The sequence below is a fragment of the Numenius arquata genome, chromosome 12, assembly GCF_964106895.1.
Source record: "Numenius arquata chromosome 12, bNumArq3.hap1.1, whole genome shotgun sequence".
Lineage (NCBI taxonomy): Eukaryota > Metazoa > Chordata > Aves > Charadriiformes > Scolopacidae > Numenius > Numenius arquata.
In genome coordinates, this window is record NC_133587.1 from 10,229,552 (window position 1) to 10,253,065 (window position 23,514).

Consider the following 23,514-nt stretch of genomic DNA (forward strand, 5'->3'; position numbering starts at 1 on the left):
TGAAACGGGCCTAGCTTAGCCTGTCTTCTCTATGCACAGGATGGCTCCTGCTTGCCAGAGCTGCACAAAGATAATCGCTCAGGAAGTGTTTCAGCCAATCCCCTGAAGCTTTACATTCAGATTTACCGGAGTAGCCAATCCGGGATTAGCTTTTATTAGGAAGACAGATCATCAAGCTGAAGTGCCAAGCCCTTTCTGCCTGAGTACTGAGAGCCTGTCCTCCATGTTTTATAAGTATTGACATAACACTGTGTTAACAATGCATCCACAGAGGTAAGCCTTACTTTTTACATTTTTTTTTCTCTAAGACCTATGAGTTGTGGGTTGAGAGTGTGATTCTCTGTGATTTGTTGTGCAAAACTCACACCACAGCACTTTATTAAGTTGGAACTGTTTAAATTTGCTTTCTTGGGTCACATGGTTAGTAGCCATTAGCCACAGCTTTATTTTGCAGACTGGCAAAACCTTGGCATAGCTACTTCTTCACAGGAGGATGGTGTTTTTAGAGTTTATCAAGATCCTGGTATTCCAAAGAAGCTTTCTCTCTCTGAGCAGTTTGCCAGCACTATTGTCTGTTGTGTCACATGCCTGCTGAAGAGAAAATGGAAGCTAGGGAGCAGATGCATTTAACTGCCCTACAGGGAGTCAAGCAGGGATAATGGCAGACAGAAGAACAGGCAAGTTTACCTTTCTAAACAGTGAATGGAATAGCTAAGATAAGTTATCTCTCAGAATATATGGGATTTTTAAAAACCTAGACATCAGCAAAAAGTGCTAATGGCAGATTGTAGATATTGGGCCTAGGTGGTGGTGTGCTGTTGCATCATGTTTTTTATGCAGTTTATCTTAACTTAAAATGATTATTGAACCTTTTTTCTTGCAGGAGTAATTAATCCAACGTGTTTCTCTTTCTGAGGGACAATGTATGGTTAATATTTTGTTCCTTTAAAAGGGAGTTTTTGTGCTGCAGGTTTTGGAAATGGGTTGCTGCTCAATAAAATGCAGCAGTACATCTGTTTACAAATCTGATTCTTTATGGAAAATGTTTTTGAACTGTTAGATTTCTTGTTTTACATAGTTGAAATAAACTAATGTACCTTTTATCTGTGCCTTTTTGTTTTACACTGTATCAGCCACAGTTCTGTGTTGTGGAGTCCAGAGGATATAAAATCATGTGTGGTTCATGACAGTAGTACATGTTGTTCGTTCCTGGGTTTTTTCCCTTTTTTTTTTTTTTTTAAAACTTTTGGTTTAATGCTGCGTAATTATTTCAAGAAATTCCTTTTTGATCAATTCCCAAATCTGCCAGCCTGTTGTATCTTCTTAACTGGAAAAATGAGATGGGTGCTTGAACAGTTGGTAAGTAAGCAGCATGCTACTCTCTGAACATTTTTAATAGTTTTCCAAACATTTTGTTTTTACTAGGTCAGTTACTCCAGTAGATGAAGTAATGTTAGTGGTTAGTTATATAAAAAAATCAGATTTGCTTGGTGTCCATTTTAAGGGACTCGTACATGTAAACTGTTCCAATTTGAATGCACTATATTTTTGATAATTTGCCTCTAAAATTTGAACCTTATACTTCCTGTTTACCTCAGGCCAGTGAAAAATATCCTACTTGCTGTTTGTTCATAGATCATTAATTACCATGCTTGTAGGGTAAAGCGCATTTTCGTTGTTCCTTAGGCTTTTGGGGTGTGATGAAAGTGCTAGTACTCAGCAATGAAGTGACCTTATGAAGTAAAGTAAATAATGCTTAATGAGCATATGTTTCTGATACTATGCAAAGTATAATCTCAGACAAACTTGCTTGATTTATAACTAATTTAGAACATTTTGTGCCCTTTAAGATTTTAATTGTAGTGCTTGCATGCTTGTTTTAACAAGCTGTTTTTCAGTGATCACCAGTATTGTTACAAAAGCAGAGGAAGGATGCTCTTTCGTGCTTTTAATATAATTTTTGCACTTGTTTTAACAGTCCATGCACATTCATGATTTTAGGAAAGAACGTAGAGCTAAGCTAGTTTTGCAAATGACTGCACAGAGGCATAGTTACATGCTAACTTTTATAGAAGGTTGCCATGTATTTGATAACATTCTGTAACGTAGCAATTTACCTGTGGTTACTTGTTTGCCGGTATGAGTATCTTACTTTGAATATCTCACTTTGCTTAACAGCTTCTCCACATCCCCCCCCCACCCCCCGATTCCCATTTTCCCATTCCCCCTATTCCCGCCCCCCCAAGATTATAAGAATGTCTAGTTCATTTTGCAACCTGAAACACTGCTGGGTTGTACCACAGAGTTTCGTGTGATAGCATTTTTGCATGCAATTTTAGTGCAGTTTTCAGCATACATAAAAGTGCTAATACAGCTAAGAAGTTATTCTGGTTTTTGTTCTTCAGTTGCTAAAAACAGAAATTACATTTGGACGTAATTTTCCTAGCAGTAGTTTATACACATTAGCAGTTTACTTTCAGTCTTAAATAGTGCACAACATAATATTTGTTTAATATGAGGAAGCAGGACTAAGTGATCTGCAATCAGAAAGCTTGTATTAAAATGGCTCCCACAGGTTTTGTTAAACTAGGATCTGTTTCAAATCTGCACCTCCAGACACACTGCTGACAGTGAAGCATATTTGTATAAGCTGCCCTTGTGCGTGTAATGAAACATAGCATTGTGAGTCTGTTAAAGTTCACTATTTTTAATCACTCAAATATAATTCTTTTATAGTTCACAAAAAATAAATGTCTGCATTGCAGCAAGATGTCTGAGGCAAGGTAGAGACAGCAGTGTTGTTTTACAGACCAGCCCAATCGCACTGCTCCATGGAGTCCTTGAGCCAATAGAAGCAGAGGGTAGGTTAAAGATTGACAATTGCAGTGGCAAGACTGAGAAAGGCCTTCTGGAAATTTCTACCATCTTTGTTCCATCTAAGTAAAGCAAATTCAGCCAAGCTGAAGAATTTCATATATTTTTGGTGCTTTGTCAAGGTACGATGTTATCACTCACTTTCATAGATTGCATAATAAGAAGCACTCTGTGCCGTTTTTTTTCTACTGTTCAGGACAGATGGAATGCGGGGTTTTGTTTAAGTGATAGACGTGGGGGAAAAGCACGTATTCTTCCTACCCAAGATTTTACAGGACTGGATCTTGTTAATATCACAATTAGACCGGACATGTATGAAGCACTGTAGCTGAGGTTTATTCAGCTTGTAGCAAATGGCCATTATTCTAATGTAACTAGCAGTTAATCGTATAATTGCACTTTAAGTTTTCTGGCTACTAAAGAGTAATTTGAATTGCCCAGGATGAATATGATTAGCCATTGTTATTTAGTGCCAACATCCAGTTACTTTTGTAATTAGCTGGACAAAAAATGCAATGGGGGAAAAACAAAGGGGTGATCTGGATTATAAATTATGATGAAAACAGTAGCTTTTAAAAAGCTACATGCCTCTTTCATTCTTTGCAGGCAAACTGTTTTAGTTGGAAGCTAAATAGTGCTAGGGAAAAACTGAGTGATTTCTTTAAACAAATGACACTACTTAACATACTGAAAATGAAAAGAATGCAGAGTATAAACCACTCCAAGTGTGACATTCCCCCCGTCACATCAGGCAGGAGTATTGAAATGTAGGGGAAAACCTACATGGCTACTAAGGAGGCGTGTAATAAAAGGAACTCGATGCTCAAAAATCTTAAATAGGTAGATCACATTACAAATTTAGCCCTTTTTTTCAGTGTCCACAAACTTAGATTGGCTTATCTTCCTGAGCTGTCTTCCATTTTGTGATACCACATTTGCCTGGGTGGGTTTTTTTTGTTTGTTTGTTTGTTTCTGTCCGTGTCCCCCCCCCCCATGTCGTCGTCCCTGTCCCTCCCCTTCCCCCCCCCCCCCCCCCCCCCTTTTGCTTTGTTTTCAAATGTATTGGCCATGTGGATCCAGTAGCTGAAAAATGGTAAGTCAATGGTCAGTTTTCCATAGTAATGGTACCACTCCAGCATAATTGATTAAAGGTTGATAAACCTCAGTAAAAACTCTCCTCTTGTCTGTCTGGAATTCAGGGGGAATTAATTTGTATCTCCTAAATATGTTGCAAGTTTAACATGACCTTTGTCCATGTGGAATGTAGTAGACAGCAATTTTCAAATTTTGTTATTTGTGGATCCCTAATATTTTTCCCATGGGTGCATGAATCCCATTAGAGTGAATTTAAGCCTGCTAGATTAGGTTTGATTTACTCAGTTATTGTCTGCAAACCTGTTAGTAGTAGTACACTGGCTTTGAGGGGTCTGCAAACCACAGACTGAAAACCATGGTAGTAGGCCATCAAGCTTGGCCCTTTAAATTGTATTAAGAAAGTATTTTAAATATATTTATTAAGAAACATGTCTTGTATTCAAGGGTTAAAATCCAATTTAGAAGTAGCTACATAGGAACTGAGTTTTATTGATTTGATAGAAGTTGTCTGTCATTGTTACGTTAACCCTTTGTTGCCAATTGTCATAGCATCTGTGTTCCATACTGTGAGATTAAAACCATGCTGTAGCAGGATGTTAACATTAATTTAGCCAGTATAAACCTTTACTTTCTAATATGATTGTTCTTAAATTATGTTTTTAGCATCTGAAATCTATAGCTGTTCTGGTTGCCTTGCTTGGGCCTCAGCTCTATAGTTTATAGTCTTAAAGAAGATGCTATGACACTGAGGATCTCCCTCCCTCCCTCCATCCCTCCCTCCCTCTCTCCCCTGATTTTCTCTTTTGTGGAGCTATTTTGAATGCACACTGAATAAAAGTAAGGTTTTAAAAAGAACCTAAATATTCTTTAAATTAAATACATATATTTACTTTGCTTGTTATCAGAGGTAACTAGCTTAAACATTGCTGTATGTAGATATCTGAACAAGCATTTTGTGTATGTTAATTGCTTAATACAAGTTGAGCATTTTGCAGGGAATTCTGTAAAAGGAAACGTAAAATATGAGGCACTCAAACTGGAGAATGAGTCTAAAATTGAGTGATTTCCTTAGTAACCTGTGACTTCACAAAACTCCCTATCTTGTGCCTTTTTAGTTAAACATTTGGATGTCAGGTGTCCTTTTGTCATACTTCACCATTTCTGATATTTAGGTGCTTGCTTTGAATATAGCACTGCTGTTTAAACAAGAGATACTGTTCTTGAATAAACTGCTACCATTTTAGCTACAGTACAGGAATGAGGCAGTGCAGTGCTGTCAGACGCCATTTTAAGAATCCTGCATAAATAGCATAGCTACCGATGAGTAAGAGACTGTTATAGGTGAGTGCTTATACAAAGCTGCTATTTATTCAGCAATGGCATGCAAATATTTTTTTCAAATTTTTATTGAATGCAGTTTTTTGAAATCATTATTTAGAATTGCTACTCACAAATGTGATATAGGAGAGGCAGGAATTATCTTAAGGATGAAATTCAGTTTTAGTGCTTATAGTCTTAAATCAGGGGGTTTATGTTTTGTTTTCTATTAATTAAAAGGAAAAATTAATTCCATAAATATATAGTTCTTGATTTTAAATTAATGTGTTTTTTCCCTAATGTAGATCTAGGTTGTGTATGTGGGCATTAGCTGTTTCGAGTGGTTTTCCATATCTGTCAGTTTTTCTTGGTTAAATGTCAAGGTGCAGTAGTTCATCTGCAACTTTTAATTGCTCTTTGTAGCTAATATAGATTAGAGCAGCTTTAAATATTTTTGTATATGTACATTTTTTCAGGTAAGTACTACTACTACTACAGGAATGATTTTCCTAAACAGAAAAGTCAGTATTTTATTTACTGGTCTGAAATTTGAAAAACTGAATTTCATATTAAAAAACTCACCCTCTCTTCAGTTTAATAGAGAACATATTTAAAAATTAGGCAGCTAAGTTCTTTTTGCATTTTTACAGAAGTATCAATAAATCTTGTATGTTTGCAATCCTTATTTTTTTTTCTTTCTGCCCTCAACTATCCCAAAGGAATAACCTCCACCCCTTCTCCCCTCATTCAGACATGTTAAACTAATTTGTATGAAACAAATTAGTTTAACATTTTAGAAAACAATTTCCTTTTTTTTTTTTTGTAAGTTTTGTCAATAGGAGTAGGGAAGTTTAAAATGATTAATTGGTGTTCTAGTCAATTGACAGTGAAACTGACAAAGCTTAAATTTCAATTGTGTTCTTAAAATTTGTTCCTCTGTGTTCATTCGTCTTAATGAGGAAATAAGAGTGGCTTTCAGAATGACATACGGTATTTATTGTATCTAGGTACTTAATTGAGTATATACCAGTATCATTTCTGATCTGCAACCTCAGAGCATCACATTCATAGTAGACATGCATGATAGCAATGGATGCTGTCAGAAATAACAGCTCTAAGCGCTGCAAAAATGAATTATCAAAATAAAGCTGTCTAGAATAGTCTACTTGATCACACAGTTACTGCCTCCATAGAACTAGACACTTGTTTATAATTATTTTGGTGCTGTTTTTAATTTTCTTTTTATTTTGTTGTGGGTAGTAGTAAGGTACCTGTCATTAGGGACCTGTTTTTCTTGAATTATTTAATTTGAAATCCTTTGCCAATGAAATTTCTGTGTTTGGAAGTTTGCTTTATAATGCCTTTTCAGAATACTGCCTATATTGGTGGAAGGTGCAAAGGTGGAAAGATCTGTCAGCTTTAGAAAAGTTACTGTAAACTTGCTGTGAATTGCTAGCATGTATTTACAAACTTGAGTCTTAAAGATTACCACTACAATCATCGCTGCCACCATTCAAACAATGTCATGTTGTGCAAGTCATAATACATTACAGCAAATAAAACAATGGGAGATGCTTCTGAAAAGCTGTGAATTTTAAGTATCTTTTATAGCTATGTCTAATACACTTACTTAACTGTTCCTCCCCAACATTGTTATTTTTTTCAGAACAGTCTCAGTGATTTTCTTACGTGCTTAAATGTTTGTGCCCTGAAAAGATTGAGTGAGATTAATTATAGTAGAGAATATGGAGAGGCAATCTGTTCCTCTAAGGCTCAGTTTTCATAGTATAGTAGGTAATTGCCGAGTTCTGTTTTAGTTGTGGGTGACGCGTAGTGTGCATATGTGTGATTAGGATATATGCACCTCCATTGCTAAGAACCTTTGTGTCAAGTGGTGATTGCATTTTTGTCTCTTCATTTATGGTCCAAATCTTTGGGAAAGCTGTCTTCAGGCATCTTTTATGTGATGTATCAGAGATGTGTCAAGTCAAGGTACTTTGTTCATCTTGGAACTGCATATGAAGAATGTTTTTCTTGTCTCTATAGATCTATTGAAAGAACACTCAAAAAGGTGTTGGAGGAAGCTGGCTGAATTTCCTAAATTAAACTCATTAGACGGGGAGAGAAAGATGTACAGCTGAAGAAACCTCATATGCTGTAACTAATACGTGGGAGTCCTGGCTTGTAACAGCCCACAGCGCGAGGTTTGGGCCCACGGGTGCAGAGCATCTTCTCTCAGCTCTAGCTTCCTCTGCTGCTGGGGTCAGGGATGTAGGAACAGGTCCTGCTACTGTGTTGCTGTATTGATGTGTCACCCCTGTTTCTCAACTCTGTGTCTTTTAACACTGACAACTACTGTATCTTGTTTTGTCACGTTCCCCTGAGGTTGTGACTTGAACAAGATGGCACCCGATAGATTTGGATGAGTCTGGAATGTTATGACTGCTTTAATGTAACTTAAATGTGAGCTGCTGCTAAAAGGATATGACTCTTCCCCCCCGCCCCCCCCCTTTCCCCACATGTGGTTCACTCCCATTTCCTCTTTTCTGCACATCCACCAGCTGCACAGTGAGCTAGATCACAGACCTGATTCAGTTAAAACAAACATGATTTCTGGAACGTGAGGTTAGGGATTGGGGAAACCATTCCTTTTAGTAGCAACCTGTGTAAAATGATCTTATGACTTCAACCTGAGTCTTGTAAAGACTTGTATGTCCAAGGCTGTGGCTGAAACTGGGTCTGTATTTTAAAACCAGGTAATGCGTACTGCCAAATTACTTAATTCTTGACGGAATTAGTGTGTTTTGTTACATATTTACCTGTGTACATTAGTAATCATATATACTTGATGTTTTAAAAGTGTGAGTTTTGTTACAATTTGGTGATACTGAAATAGGATTTTATAAGGGGGGAAGGGAAGGGAAGGGAAAAAACCCCAATGCAACATGGAAAGAGAATGATGAATCCATCCTGTGAGCCCATCCCTTTCCATTGCTTAGGAAAGAGAATGGGCAAAGGCAAGTGGTGCATGAAGTGTTTTGGTGTCTGCAACACACTGCCAGCTCCTCTTTGCTGGAGGCCCTCTGGGAAAGGGTGTAACAAACGTGCAGTATAATTGATCTGCCCATGCATAATAAATCAGTGAGCGTTGTGGTATGGTCAACTGTGTTATGCATTTAATCTGCCTATGCAAAATAAATCTGAGAAGCATTGTGCCACGGTCAACTGTGCTACACTTTTACCATAATTCTGGTCACATGAGTGCTTTTCCTTGCTACTGAAAGTATCGGCATAGTCCATGAGCTGAGAGACTGGATGCTGGTAGAATAGAACTTCTCTTCAGTGTTTTATGACTTTAAAGATCTTAATTTGTAAATTATTGGTATATACAAATGACAAGTAAAGAATAATGATTTCTGGAGTTCACATATCTTCTCACCTTTGGGTCTTCCACATACTGAGCTTGGTTAATTTGTATTTAGAATTTTTGCTGACATAACTGTCCTGTTTAGAAGTGCGAGAGGAATTGCAACCCACTGATAAGTTGATTAAAAGTAGCTTTGACAAATACCAGACTAAAAAGTCCTTCTGCTGGTAAGTTTTACTTTGTTTAGGAAGCTGTTTTAACGTATACCAGTAACAAAACTCCTGCTGATATAAAATGTTTGTCAGGCTGAAGAGTTCCTCTGATATAAATGTAACCAAGTCCTCAATGTTGTTTCCAAGCTCTGATTAGCTGTCTCAGGCAGATTTAACCACAGTTGCTAAGGCAAAGGTCTCTAGCTGTCCTCTTGGCCTCTGCAGTAGAAATAGCTGTCCCCTGAGCTGGGATGGCTGAATGGGATCTTGGTCCACTCCATAGCAGCGGTAGTTCTGAGTCTGCCATATCAATGTGAACTGGTATCAGCAACAACTTACATTAAGAGACTGGACAGTAAACTCTATAGAGGAAAAGATCTACATCCTGCTTTGCTGTTGTGCTCTGATGATATTAATGGACAACTCTGATACCTGCTTCAGGCACCATAACCTCCTTTGTCTATCATTTTAAAATTGGGCTTGCTTCAACATCATGTGTTTTCTTTTATCTTTCATCTCTGATAGTCAGATCTCCAAAATGATGTGCTACTTAATATTCATTCTAGTTCTTTTTTCCTCTTCCTTCCACCTTCATTCCCCAAACTGACTTAACTAGGCAAATTCATTGAGTTATTTTCTTGAATGGCATCGCTATAAGAAAGTAGAATATCAACAAGTCAGGTACAGTTTGTCATCTACTTAATTCACTCCAGGCAGGATTAAATGGTTAAAACTGTGTAAGATTGCATTGTTGAATTGATAGTAATGTGTTCTGTTTACTCTTTGTTATAGTTAATAACTGGTGGAATTGCATTGCTAATAAATTATGAATATTCGGTTTTCTGTTATATAGTTAGTTTCAAAATTCTTGAAATTGTTTATTTAGTATTTTTTAAAATTGCATGTTACCTTCTAATTTTGCAAGCTCTTCTGTATTGCTGACTCTGTTGTTTCAGCTAATCTCTTCACTGATGCTGGTGAGTGTTTAAATGTTAGCAGGCATCTGTCCACACAGTTTACAGGGGCCTTAGATTAGGAGCCACAAAGAACAGAATTCCTGTTTGTCACATATAATTTATACATACAGTGACATAATCTTCAGTACATGTTACAAGACTGTCATTAGTATGAAAATGTTACCTTTGTGATTGATAACATGCAGCATACATGTGTACCTGGATTGTTTCTCTGCTTCTTTTGGCTAAACAGCTGTTGTCTGGCAAACAGCAAACCTTTCATTTCATTAGAAACTTTAATACAGTTGTATTTGACAGTGTTACGTTGAACTTCTATACATGAAGTTAGACATGGGTATAAAATACAATCTATAACTGTTCTAATTCACCTTTTTGAATCCTGCAGCTTGGCTGAAGAGGAAATAAAGGCAGAGCAGGAGGTGGTGGAGGGGATGGATATCTCCACTCGATCCAAAGGTGAGTAAGAAGGAATATTTAATCTAGGTTCTACAGCATATAAATATTTGTAACAAGGATAGTGAAACTGTATAATCTACCATGAAGTTGCTCTTGAGTGAAGAGTCAAGACTTACTATATTTTTTACAATGACTATTGTATGTTAGAAAGTGTTTTAATTTTTACTTGTGATTATATAGCAACCTCTCCCCCCCCGTTTTCTTCCCCCTGTTATTTCTGGTGCATGAATAACTAACAGGTTAAATGATGAAAAAACATCAGCCTCTTATATATCATCTCACTTATCCTGGCTTCCTTTAAAGTACTTTTAGATTTGCAATGTAGGAGAAAATAGTAGTAGTAGTAGTAGTAATAATAATAATAATAATAAGGTAGTATTTCCTACAGTAATGAATACTAATTTTCCTAGGAATAAACGTAGTAGCATTTCTGTTTCCACAAAAATTGGTCCCCTAAGCAGTATGTATTTCATGGACATTTGCATATCCCTGTTACCCTGACATGAATTCAGCTTGGTGGTGAAATTGCAGGTGACTGAGAATTTCTGTCTGTCTGGTTTCTGGAGTTTTCCCTATGAATGAGTTACTACAGGCAAATGATGTTATCTCTCGGTATAAGGAAAGCCAAAAATGTAACCATCTATACCGGTATAAATATTTGCACTGTCATGTGGAGTGCGGGGACAGAAATGCCCTTCAATCCAAATACTTGCACAGAATTGTTAACTCCAGTTCACTGTGACTGGCTGCCACCTGCCTGCCCATCTCCTTCTGTACTTGCAGCTGACTTTGGAGCTTAGGTTCCTTGAAAGCCATTTCTGTGAAATGGCAGCGATGGCTACTACCATCCTTTTTAAATTCGGGCACATACCCATTTATTCTTCACATTTCTACTACAGCGGTCATAAGTCTAGTTAACGCTGAATGCGCAGGTGTCATTGTCTTAAAAGCATGGCACAGATCATCTGCATTCCTTTTCTTTTTAATGAGGTAGCTTGGGTAGGTAATATGGTTTAAAGTTGCATTTGGGTCTTATTTGTGCTAATAGAGAGCAAATCTCTTGTTTCCCTTACCATGGTGTGGTTAAGTGAGGTGGTGCATGTGATCTGGCAGCCCAGAAGAGATTCGCTTGCTCATTTTGCTCCTTCTCCCTGTCCTTTTCTCCCTTCTCTGCTTCTGGTCTTGCATGTCAGTCTCCATCACTGGACTGCTTTTGATGTTTACTTATCTCTGTGTTTCAGTTTTCTAAGCCAGCAGAAAGTAAATTATTTTTTGTTGCTTTAATGATTGCTGCTGAATGGAGTAAGCTCTCAGCTTTGTATTCCCACTGCTTACTTCCCTTGGGGTGCTTGTCAGATCCCCAGCCACTTGAACTTTCTAACCAGCTTAAAAAGAGAAAGATTTTTCTGCTGTTGCAGTGACCAGTTTGTTTGTGAAAACAGTATGAGAACTCTTTATAAGAGACAAAATGGGTTATTAAATGCATTTAGCTGCCCATGAAATCTCACTTTCATTTCTCCTTAGAAAGACTTTGGCCCACATATTAGTACTAATAAGAATTTCCATGCACCAAGTGAGCTAAACTATTACTTATGTCACTCTGACATAACCAATGTCTAAAAGTCATTAATGAGTCTGATACCTATTTATGTAGATATCTTTTACTGCTGTTGCTTTACTGAGCCCAGAAACAGATGTATTGCCCATATGAAAAGTTGTGATTCCCTTACGTTAGTTCTAGTGCTCATCTGACCTCAAGGTGTACCATTTCAATTAAGCCCACGGGAAACCTTTTACTGTTTTTTTTTGTTGGGTTAAGATGAAGTTTCCCAGGACAGTGAGCTGATTTAATACCTCATGGTTATTGAAAGGGTCAGTCTTTCATCTCTCAGCCTTCTCAGCCACGTGATCTTGCAGCTCCCCTTGCTTTGTGGGCTCTGATCAATTCCCATTGGTCAATTCAGAGGGAGCTAACCTGGCAGAAAAAGCCTCATATTTTTATACTGAGTTTACTGTTGATACAACTCCCTGAACCAGCTCATAGGCAAGCTCTGGTAGTGGCTGAAAGGAGAGTGGTTTGGAAGACAAAGCCAGGATCACCACAGTGCTGCTTACACTGGCCCAAGCTGTCATTGTGTGGCAGTCACTGGTCTGTACACAGTAGGACTCTTAGTGTTTTACACACCAGGGAGAGAGATCTGAATGGCCATAGTAAAGATAAAACTTAACAGAGGTTGTATAAATTGAATAATAATAGTGGAGTTTCTATTTATTTAACTAGATACAGATTTGCTTTAATTGGTTTGTTAAATTTGACATGTATGTTGATGAAACCCATTGCCAGCACCTCCCTGAGGGCTAGAATAACATGCCAAGCCCTTACAGGAATATATCTTTATCAGTGAGGAAGTGATGTGGATTGTAAGGAAATCTTGGGACTTGTCTGTAAGCCATCTTGCTTTGTTGCATTCTCTACCAATCTATGAATTAGTGGTAGAACTTTATACTAGTTGAATATGTAGTTTTCCATAGAAAGTAAAAGGATCATAAATGTCATCGGCTTAGAAAAAGAGCTGGCCGTATTACAGACCTGCTAAACTTAATCTTTCTGGACTTAGTTATTTGAATTGAGACAAGTTTCTCTGTTAGTTCAGTGCAGTGTTTGCACAGCAGAGAGGTCACAAACCAGAATTCTAAAGCTGTTACACTCGCATAGGGTAGAAAAAGTGCAGCAGGGTTCTAGACTGGTGGGATAGTGGTAACAATGTTTCCTCTTGTAACATTAAGCTTGTTAGAATTTTGCCTTGTGTGTTTTAGAAAGGATGTGGATGAGGAAATTGACCCTATATAGACAAAGCCATAAGGGAAGCATACAGCTCTTCTTGGTTTGTTTGGGTTTTTTGATGGTCTGAGAAGCCCGTGCAGGAGATCAGTCAGTGGTTTTGTATAACTTCACGCTTGTCCTGGAGAAGCTGATGTGCTGCAAGTTTGTAGCCTAATTGCTCTGCTGCAGTTTGTTTGTACAGCTCATGTGAGGCCATGTCTAAAGAAAGTTGTAGGAAAATAAATTAAAATTGCTTTAAAACCAATTAGCCTCTTCATGAACATTCTTGTTTTGGTATAAGCAGTTTAATTTTAACTGCTATAAATCAATTGCACTTCAGTTTAAGATAAGCTGAAACATGCATTGTTTAATCTGTAACAAGGGTGTTAACGTAGCCTTTTGAATCGGTTTAAGTAAGGTGGTGGTTTCAAAGCAGCCTAAGCTGGTCAAACTGCTCGATGCAGCAGTTTTATCCACTTCCTTCCATACCTAAACTGGCAGGAAACTAACTGAACCATAAAACATGAATAGTTTTCTGTGCTGAAATGGCTTGGTAGGCTGCCAGAACTGGTGTAAGAGAGAGGGCAGGAATATACCAGTTGGGTGCAGGGAGTACAGAGCTTTGTTGGCCAGCATTTAGATAGGGTTAGGCGGTAATGAAACAAGAGCTTAAAACCATTGCTGACACTTCTTACTTTATAATGTGATACATGAGAGTGAGTCTATAGCTGTGGTCAGAGCTATCCAGACCTCCACACTCATCTTCAGCTGCATTTTTCTACATTTCTCCTTGGGCTGGCACTGGTACTTATGCTGTTGCATAGGAAGCTATATCAAGCGCCTGACCTAGCTGAAGATGGATAATTTTTTGTAGTATTAGTTTTTGCCCGAATCATGAACTGATAACCCTACTATTACACACAAGTGTCTGTCTGCAAAACGTTGTGGGGACAGACACCTGGTGAGGTGGGGAAGGGAAAAGGAGGAGAGTTACTGGAGCAGTTGTAATTTAGATCTGCTAATAAGCTGTGCATGTTCAGCTTTACTAAAGGTGAGGTTTTAAAATACACTACTCTCTTGATGAGAACAAGAAGGCATAAGGCATCTGAGAGCTGGAAATGGGAAATGACAGCCTAAAGAGAAAAAAAGGAGTGCAAAAACACAAAATGGAGTCAGCAGAGGATTGCTGTTTAGCAAAGGAGAAAAGCCATGGATTAGATTATTATAATATTTTGTCCTCTGCATATGATACATTAACATGTCTGACAGAAACATCTTGTTATATTTCTGTTCCAGCCCTATGGCCTACTTTTTAGCCTTGTTTATTGAATATTTCAAGATGGGGCTTGCAAGGCTTTCTGGAGAATTTTCTGAGTGTTTCCAGGTTGTGGTTCCAGAGCAGCATAACCAACTTTATTGTTTGGTGCAGTTCTGTCTTCACTTGCACTTGTTCTCCTTGGAGAGCAGTGAACTCTCCACTGTGCTCTTTCATCCTACTAACCTGGAAGAATTTTATTTTATTTTATTTTTTTTAATTTTCAGGTTAGTTTTCTGCTAATTTATGTTACTTACCTGCCAACGGTAGTTAGCTGTAGTGGCCGATGGAATTCCATGTAGGTTGCATATGTTTCAGCTAGTACTGTAGCCATTGCCTGTCTAATGACTAGTCAAAAGGAGCTCTTTAACTCTTTTCTTCCCGTCATCAGTCATACATCCCTTACATTTCCTTTGTATCTCTGCTGGCTCTTAGCTAGTCCTCTGCTGAGTCAGTTAAGGATGTGGGTTTGGGTATAGAGGTAGTTTTCTCCCTGCTTATCTTCCTGAACCAGATTACAAGGGAGTCGGGCAGATGTCATTGCTAGGAGCAGACCTGCCCCCAACAGTGACAGCTAATCATTAGATGGGCTTAGCTTGTCATAAAATCATATACTGCGATACTACTCCTTAATGGTGAGAATTCTGACTTTTACAGCTTTTGCATTGCTGCAGGTTTGTGTCGAAGACTTTGGTCTTAGGGGCTTCTCTCAGTGGAAAAAGGTTCAGATACTATTAATATAAATGCAAAATGACTAATAAAATGGAAATTCCAGAATATGTTATATGTTTTCTAACAGTTTCATAATAGTATATTCTCTATCAACTTTCTGTGTAGTGTTACCAAGTATTTAATCACTCATAGAGATGAGTTTCTCTCTCCAATGTGAAAGGTAATTTGAGAATCCTCCAGTGCACAGTAGCATAGCCCCAGGCTTTATCTCCAGTGTTGAGACTTGGTAATCAACAGGGGGTCTTCAGGAGTGCCTTGGGGCAACAAGTCCCGTCCCCGCCCCGCAGCCAAGCTCTAGTTCATAAACAGCTTACATCTTTTATATTGCAAATTGTTGGGAAGTGTTTCTTTTTCCTTATTTTCCAAAGTCCTACAATGAGGAAAGAAGTAATGGTGTCTTTTTGTGCTTGTGTAAAATTGTAATGCAGCAGGAGTTCATCAGGATTTACACAACCATGGCTAACCTCTGTTATTTATTACATTAAGCAACTGGTTTGGGTTAATTGCATCAGTTGAAGTTTCTGGAATGTAAACAGGGCTTTAGTGGTTGATTGCAACTGCATCATATTTCAAAATTCTGGCATGAGATTAAAATGCCTCAGAGTTGAGTATAAGTTCTAACAGATTTATCCATGATTTTGGTAAGTGTTTTGAAGATAATTAAGCTTGCTATAGTATTTATAGGTAATGGATTTGAAAAATCATATATCTATTAGTGACCATTTGGGATAATAAATATAACTGGGAGACCTTACAGTTCTGGAATCCATATAAATTATTAATTGAAGCCTGTGCTATCAGTTTGGATTGTAATGATGCTGACAATGGAGTTAGTGTTGCTCCTTTTTCTCTCAGAATTCTTCATCGATTTCCCTCACGACCATTTAACGTACATGCATTCAGAGCTTTTGAGGAGGAGGAAAGAAGAGAGAAGTGACCCTCTAGATGGAAGTCAGTTTCCGGTTTTTGTTTATTTTTTTTTTTGGTTGTTGTTCTTTCTAAAGGCATAGTTACACATTTCTGGGGGGTAATGACAGCTTAAGCAGTCTTCAGTCACCTTTATATTCTTGTACCTTCTCTCACTGCTGCCTTCTTTTGTAAGCTAGCCTAGCTGTTTCTTACAGCCGTCAAATTAATTCTTCATGAAACTGCTTTAATGAAATTTTTGTTCTTTTGTTCTGTTACATTTCATCTAATTTAATTCCTTGATCTGGTTCATCAAATGTTGGCAGAACTATTTGTGTCATAATAAAAGGGTTCACATGGGATCGGGAATTAATGTTAACAGAAGTAGCCTTGGGCTGGCTCTGTTTAAGTAACACTTCTGCCGAGTGTCTAACTTACGTAGAACAATTGACTAGGTTTCTAATTGGAAACATTATTTAGAATTTTGCATATTTGACCCACTTACATTGAGATAGCAAAAACTGACTTATATCACAGAAAACTTGTATTGGTGTAACTAAGTCTCAGTTTACTGATATTTAATACTGTTCTTGGAAGACTAAAATAATGCTTTCACTGAAAAAAATGCTTTGCTCTTTCTGCTCCTGGAAAACCAAAATGACTGCAAATTTTACCATCTTTATCACAACTCACGTTGAAAAGCTTTTTCAATTTAATTTTTTTTACTGTTTAAAGAAATGTGTTTCTGACTTCTAAAATAGTTGTAAAGTGTGAAAATAAGTTGCTTTAGGGTTTGAGTATGCTTTAGTCTGTCTCCTGTGAGCTAGTTACTAATCCTTTAGTCACATGTTGGCATACTGAAACAAAGATTTTTAAACTTCAGGTGAAGCTCAGGTTAGCTTGGATGGGTTTTGAGGGCACTCATAGGTGCTTATGTCAACCTGGCAACGTTACAGAGCAATTAATGATAACCTAGCGATGTAAAACCAGGTAACTTTTAATAAGAATTAAAAAAGTTATTTCAGGTGTCTGGTCTTTCACTTGTGGTGGAAACATGATTTTGAAATAATGCTAAGAAAGCAAAATCACACACTCAAAAATCAAGAAAAAAGTGGGGTAAGGTTGCTTGGCAAATTAGTACAATTGGTTTATCAATTAAATGTTTATTATTTTACTGTAATGTCCTTCATTTAGTACACAGAACATTTAATTTCTTGTTATCATTCTGAGTGCTGAGTAACTGCAAGTGATCTCAGCCTTTTCAGTTAGAAAAGTGGGTGCACGAGTGGATGCCTATCTGAAAAGTTTGGTTCAGGTTGACTTGCTCAGTATATGATAAGAGTTTTGTAGAAAAAGCAGGGAGATTGCAGGGGTATGTGCTAACTGGTGACAAAGTGGCATGGTGAGATAATCTCCAAAGTGAGATTGTTCTTGCTCATTAAACACCTTTTTAAAAACATTTACTTGACATAGAAGAGATCACACAAATTCTCGCTGTTCCATTTTGGAGCAGAAACTTGAATCCACCTTGTAGATAACTTCCTAGTCACCAAGTTATTGCATTGCAATTTGGTCTTTTTTCTTTCCTCTTGGATTTGTTTCACTTTGTTGAAGTAATAAATATTAAGTTAAACTACACTGGGGAAGTGATCCAAGTTAAAAATTAACTTTCCTCCTGACGGGTTATTTTAACGGGGGTAAGTTTCTTGCTCTGGTTCACAGCACAGCTACGCTAACTCTGGTAACGCAGCTGGAAGAGCCAAGCAGGAAGAAGAGGCAGTGTGTACTAAATGAGGCGCTGCTGTTGAAAGAACACAAAATGCAACTGGACTATTTTTTGTCTTAATTAGAATTGGAAATGATAAACAATTTAAGTAGGTGCTACCATTCTTATTTTACTTGCACTGAATTAAAAGATTGTTCATATTATTAGGTCCCTCACATATTGGTAAATTGGCAACATACAGTGGTAGTTATTAGCCTATTCCACTAGCACAACTAAATCTGAAAAAAAATGCCTGTGCATTGCTTCATTTTTCCAGTTACATCTTACATTTCTTCAAGAAAATCTCTGTGCATTTCAATAACTTGCCAGCTGAAAAAAAAAAAAAAGGTATATTTCAGTTCAGTTTTTTTTATGTTGTCTATGAGTCACCACTAGTTTATTTGAAAATCCCTACTATGCTCAGGCTTGAACCAGAGAAGAAAATTACACTGGTTTAAGTAGTTTTTGAAATCACTTAACCAAGCATATATGTCTGTGTGATCATTTGGTGTGATCGATTGGTTTAATCGGTATTGAATCAGTATCTTTTCTGTTGAGTGTAGTTTGGATTTGGCTGTGACTGAATTGTAATTCAGTTCTGGTTTAGCTAATAACAGTTTAACCCATTTCCTGACCCTGAATCAGTTAGTTAGGAAGAAACAACATTTAAAAGTGAGAAGCATCATATTATGGGGGCAGGCCAATGATGAGGAACTTTACACCTGATTTTCTTTTTTCATATTCAGAGCTGAGGCACAATGCACAGTGTCACAGGCAGCTTCTTTGTAATCCCCCCAATCTGAGGCTGAAGTGTTGAAAGGAAACTGGTGTGTTCCACTGGTGGCAGTTTTGTGCCTGGGAGTTAAAAATGGAAGCCAAAGGGCAGAAAACTGTACTCTCCTGTTGCTCTCCTGGTTTAAGCTGTGCTTGCCTATGTACAGTCTGGAAATAAAAGCCAAAGTCTCTTAAGTGAGTTATGGTGAGGGCTTTATTTGCTGGAGAGAAATGCAGGATTGGAGATCCTTGCAAGTACTTTGAGGATGTTGTTTGGTGTAGAGACAATTCTGCAGATCTCTCTGCATTGGGAAAACAAGGATTAAGGCATGGTCAGCACTTCACAGTAAGAGTAGTTTTCTTATACAGTGCCTTCAGGAATGTATGGAAAGTCTCTGTTGAGAATTACAAGTCATAATAAAGAAACAAAGACTTATATTGTACATGCTGTTCTGAGCCATGTGGTGATAGAAAGATGAGAAAAGATATGGTATGATGCTGGTTTTGCTGATCATTCTGAATGCAAACAGTTCCCATGCTGAATAAACTGTTCTACTTCTAATGAAAAAAAAAATAATAATAATTCAGAGCTTGTTTTGGTTTTGGGTTTGATCGCTTTGGTTAATTTGTGGGTTTTGGTTTAGCTGACACTGGTGCTGCAGTGTTTCTTCCAGGATAGCTGTATTGGCTCAGCTCTCTGGGGATATATGAAGCATGTGCCAGCCAAAGGAGTTCTTCTGCCACCTTCTGTGCATAAGTAGCTAAACTGTAAAAAAAAAAAACCCTAGTCAACTGTGAGCATAGTTGTAGCTGTGTTAGGATTTTTATAGTCATAATTGCTTAAGGAGGGGAGGAGGCAGACATTGTATTTTTCACACGTTTAGGTGACATACCTTACCTGGCAATTCTTTGTATTGTCAAATGAATCTAAATTTTGGCCTAAATGGAGTGGGAGGCAGATAAGCTTGAATTGAAACAAGTCTAATAAAAATAACCATCTCAGCTACATTGTATTGGCTTAGTTCAGCATATTTTTTCAAAACGTTTTGTTATGTTAATAATTGTGTGGCTTCTTGACATAGTCTCACTTTTTCCACTAAATAATATATTATTTTCAATAAACTTCAGCATATATGCAAGGATACCAAGATTATAGTGTGTATCACTCCTATTTTTACATCAGTAACACTTGCCCTTTTTCACAAAAGAAAAAAGTAATTTTTTCATAGTTCATTCTCAATTACTGTTCCGAATACTTTTTTCAATTTAGAAAAAAACATATAGGTTGTTAATCTTATCTCCATTTGTGCAAATCATTGTTGCAGCCAATTTTTATTTCTCTTTATTGAATGTTTCCCTTCCACATTTGCACAAAATACAGAAGTCATGTAGAAATCTAATCCAGTTCTTTATTGTGCCATAGACCCTCTAAGATTTGCACCATGTGACAAATTACCTTACTTTTGAATGCAACTCAATGTAAATTTTCACTTTGGTAGGGTATTATTCTGAATACAGTTTTAAGCTACTGTGTTTTACTGGCTCACTTACGATGTCTGATGAGAAAGTGTCAGTGACCATATTGTGTGTGAGACTCCTTAAATGTGCTAAAATCATTCCCTACGAGGAATGTTGTAGCTTGACAAAATTGTCTCATTCAATAAATAGTTAAAAGTCAGGTTGGGAGGCACTTGTGGGAGAAAGGTGTTTGTCCACTGCCTGTGTGAAATGGCCTAGTGCTGTGGTTTTCAGTTTTTTTCTTTTTGGGGAACCCCTAGTATTTTTGGTGGACCGTTTTATAGTTACTTCAATTCTGTTGACAATAGACATGCTTTGCTAAGTTGATCCAGTTACTGGTGGTTGTTCTGGTACCTCTGATGTTCATTAGAGACTTCAGGTGAAGTGTTTCAGTGAGGTTTTGGTGATTGGCAATCCGAGACAGCTCAGTCCATCACCCAGTGAGGCCTGGAAGGCAAGAATACAGATCCAGGAGGGAAAGGACATAGGATCACAGCAACTAAAAGTTTGATTGCCTCTGGTTTCTGTCAGATTGCTGCCAAAACCTGTTATTTGACAGAAAAACCTTTAAGGTGGCATTAATACTAAAAGCAGCATTTCTCCTTGTCGCTACCTGTTCCCATCCAGTATAATTGCTTCCCCGCATCTATTAAAGCATTTTTGTGGCTGTACAGTGAATGGGGTCAGAGAAAAAAATTGGTCAGAAAAAAGTTATTTTTTAGACAGGTTTTATTTCTCAATTGTTTTGTGTGCAGCCACAAATCATTTGCACTAACACAAGTAGGGGATTGAAAATATGGAAGTTACTTTGGGGAGGGTTCAGTTGTTGATGACTTCTGATCCTTATGGTTTTATCTATCATTTTGTTTTGTTGCATGCATTGAAAGCTTAATGAAAAATTAAACATATTAAACCAACTTGCTTGAACTTTCACTTGTATTTTGTCAAGATCATTTCACTGTTCTATGATTGTCTATTACAGCTGATTGCATGCTTGTTTCTTTTGAAAAATGTCAGTAAGTTCTTTGTAATTGAGCTGAGCATTCCATATTCATTAGGAATTATTTAAATTTTGTTCTGAGAAAATGAAGTTGCAAATGCTCTTATTTTTATCTAGCATATTTCTGATGAGCTTGTCAGTGATTTTTTTTTTTTTTTTAAAGTGTATTAATTGTTTTAAGGTTGTAAATAATTCCTTCTGAATATTCTAATGAATTTACTTGGTCACAAAACAGTGATTTTTCTGCATGTTTCATAAAATGCGGTTCAGAGCCACCAGGGCTACTTAAGTTGCTGGTGTGATGAGTTTACGCTAAGATGACAGTCTGTGAGCAGCTGAGACACAGGCCCATGGTCCCTTCTGCCAGCTTTGTTACTTTGGATAGTAACTTCAGGCGTAGTTGGAAGCTGTGATTTATTAAATTGCTATTGTAATTTACTTGGTTGAATGTGAGAGCTCTGACTGTGAGAGACTGAAAAGTTACGACATTTTCTGTTTGTTGCTGTATCTGGCTGTCAAAAGTTACTACTTGACTGGGAGTCTTGTCTTAATTTTATCTTTTTACAGTCTGATTTAGCAGGTACTACAAATGACTAAGTATTTGAGGTAGCATATTTATTTTCAGACTATGGGACAATTTCCTTTCTTCTATTGACATATTTCAATAAGTATATTTAAATACAAGAAACAAATGATAAGGACTGACTTTCTTCTTACCATGTTTTAACTTCTCTTGCTTATGTTCCTAAATTACATGAGCGAAGCTGTCAGGGACTGTTGATGTTGTTTCTCTGCTTTTGAAGTGTATTGACATGAATTAGCATAGCACTCTGCTAAACTACAGAAATAATTGTTGTTATACTTTAAAAGATGCTAAAATTTGACATGAGATGAATGGCCAGAATGCTGTGGGAAAAGAAAAACATATTTAATCTTAATATAAATTACCATATTGAGAATTCACTTAACAGCAGCATTGCTTAGCAAATCTGTCCTTCCACTTTCATCAGAAACTGGGTGAAAGACAATTGAGAATTTTTGTTCTGTTCAGTGAAGGAGTGTGAATGACAAACCATAATCTTGTTCATATGTTTTTCATTGATACGCGCTCTTCAACCATACTGTTTGTATCTGTTACAGATCCTGGCTCTGCCGAACGCACAGCACAAAAAAGGAAATTTCCCAGCCCTCCACATTCCTCTAATGGCCACTCACCACAAGATGCATCAACAAGTCCTATAAAAAAGAAAAAGAAACCTGGTCTATTGAACAGTAATAATAAAGAGCAGGTAAGAGAAGTCATGGTATTGTTATGCTAGACTGTGAAACAATGAAGGATGTAGAGCCAGCTGATCAGGAGCTCTCTGCTCTTTAGAAAGCTCCATTTTTGTACTCTAAGAAGAGGATGTTAATTTTTGATTGCAGTGGGTGTAGAAGTTGGCATTATAAGTTTGATTTGGATGTTCTTTTATTTTTGTTTTACATCTGTATGAGACCACCTGTGTCCTGTTTTTTGATTTCATAAAGCTAATAAGATATATAACCAATAAATGCAATTTTGAACAAAAGGATGATGAAGAAATATAATAACAATACAACAGTAATAGCTGTTATTAATTAAAAGGAAATAAATGTTCAGTGGTGTGATATCCTAGATTAAGAAAGATCTCATAATGTCTGTCTTAAGTCCCTCATCTGCTTTCAGTCCTACTGCCAATTATTAACAAAAGTCCAGCTCCTTCCTTGATACTCTGCAGATTCTCTCCCCTTCCTTTCAATTGCTGGCAGTGTACACTCCTACCAAAGTACTTAAAGGCCCACACTGATAGTACTTTTCAGTCTTCATGCTGGAAACCGCATTTTTAGTGTCTTCTGAATACACATTTTATAGCATTTGTTGTAGTTTTTAGAAGAACTTGAGTCTAGAAGACTGACAATTTCTGATTCACTGTATGATGCAAGTGAAAGAATTGTATGAAGAGTATTGAATAGCAAATGCTACAAAGCACCTGTATCATCTTGGAGGAGATTACATGAAAGCCCTCTTTAGCCTTACTAAAAGTGTTTTTCATCTGATTTAATAATGACATGTCTATGTATTTTTCAAAGTGCTTTTGTATGTCAATGTATTTTGTCAGGATTATATAAACACAGGATTAAGTTCTGAGGGTTTAAAGCACACTTTCCTGGTGTAACAGCATCCACATTAAATATTATACTGGTACAATTGCACTGGTTAAGAAAGAAAATGAAATTCCCAATCACTGCAGTTGTCCTGGAACAAAGACTGTCAATAAATCAGGCCTTGCCAGAGAGCAGTCCTGCAATGTCAAGCATATTTTATTTAAGGATAATTGGGAGGTCTAGTAATAACATGTGTAG

General features: G+C 37.2%; 1 protein-coding gene across 1 annotated transcript in view; it reads left to right on the forward strand.

Moving 5' to 3' along the window:
* The first annotated feature begins 218 nt into the window (after positions 1-218).
* Positions 219-23,514, forward strand: part of ZMYND8 (zinc finger MYND-type containing 8) — a 57,927-nt gene continuing 34,631 nt past the window's right edge. Inside the window, exons 1-3 of the mRNA XM_074157076.1 lie at positions 219-273; positions 10,228-10,298; positions 22,273-22,421. Coding sequence (XP_074013177.1) covers positions 260-273; positions 10,228-10,298; positions 22,273-22,421 — 234 coding nt within the window. The 5' untranslated portion in view covers positions 219-259. The remainder of the gene's footprint in view (positions 274-10,227; positions 10,299-22,272; positions 22,422-23,514) is intronic.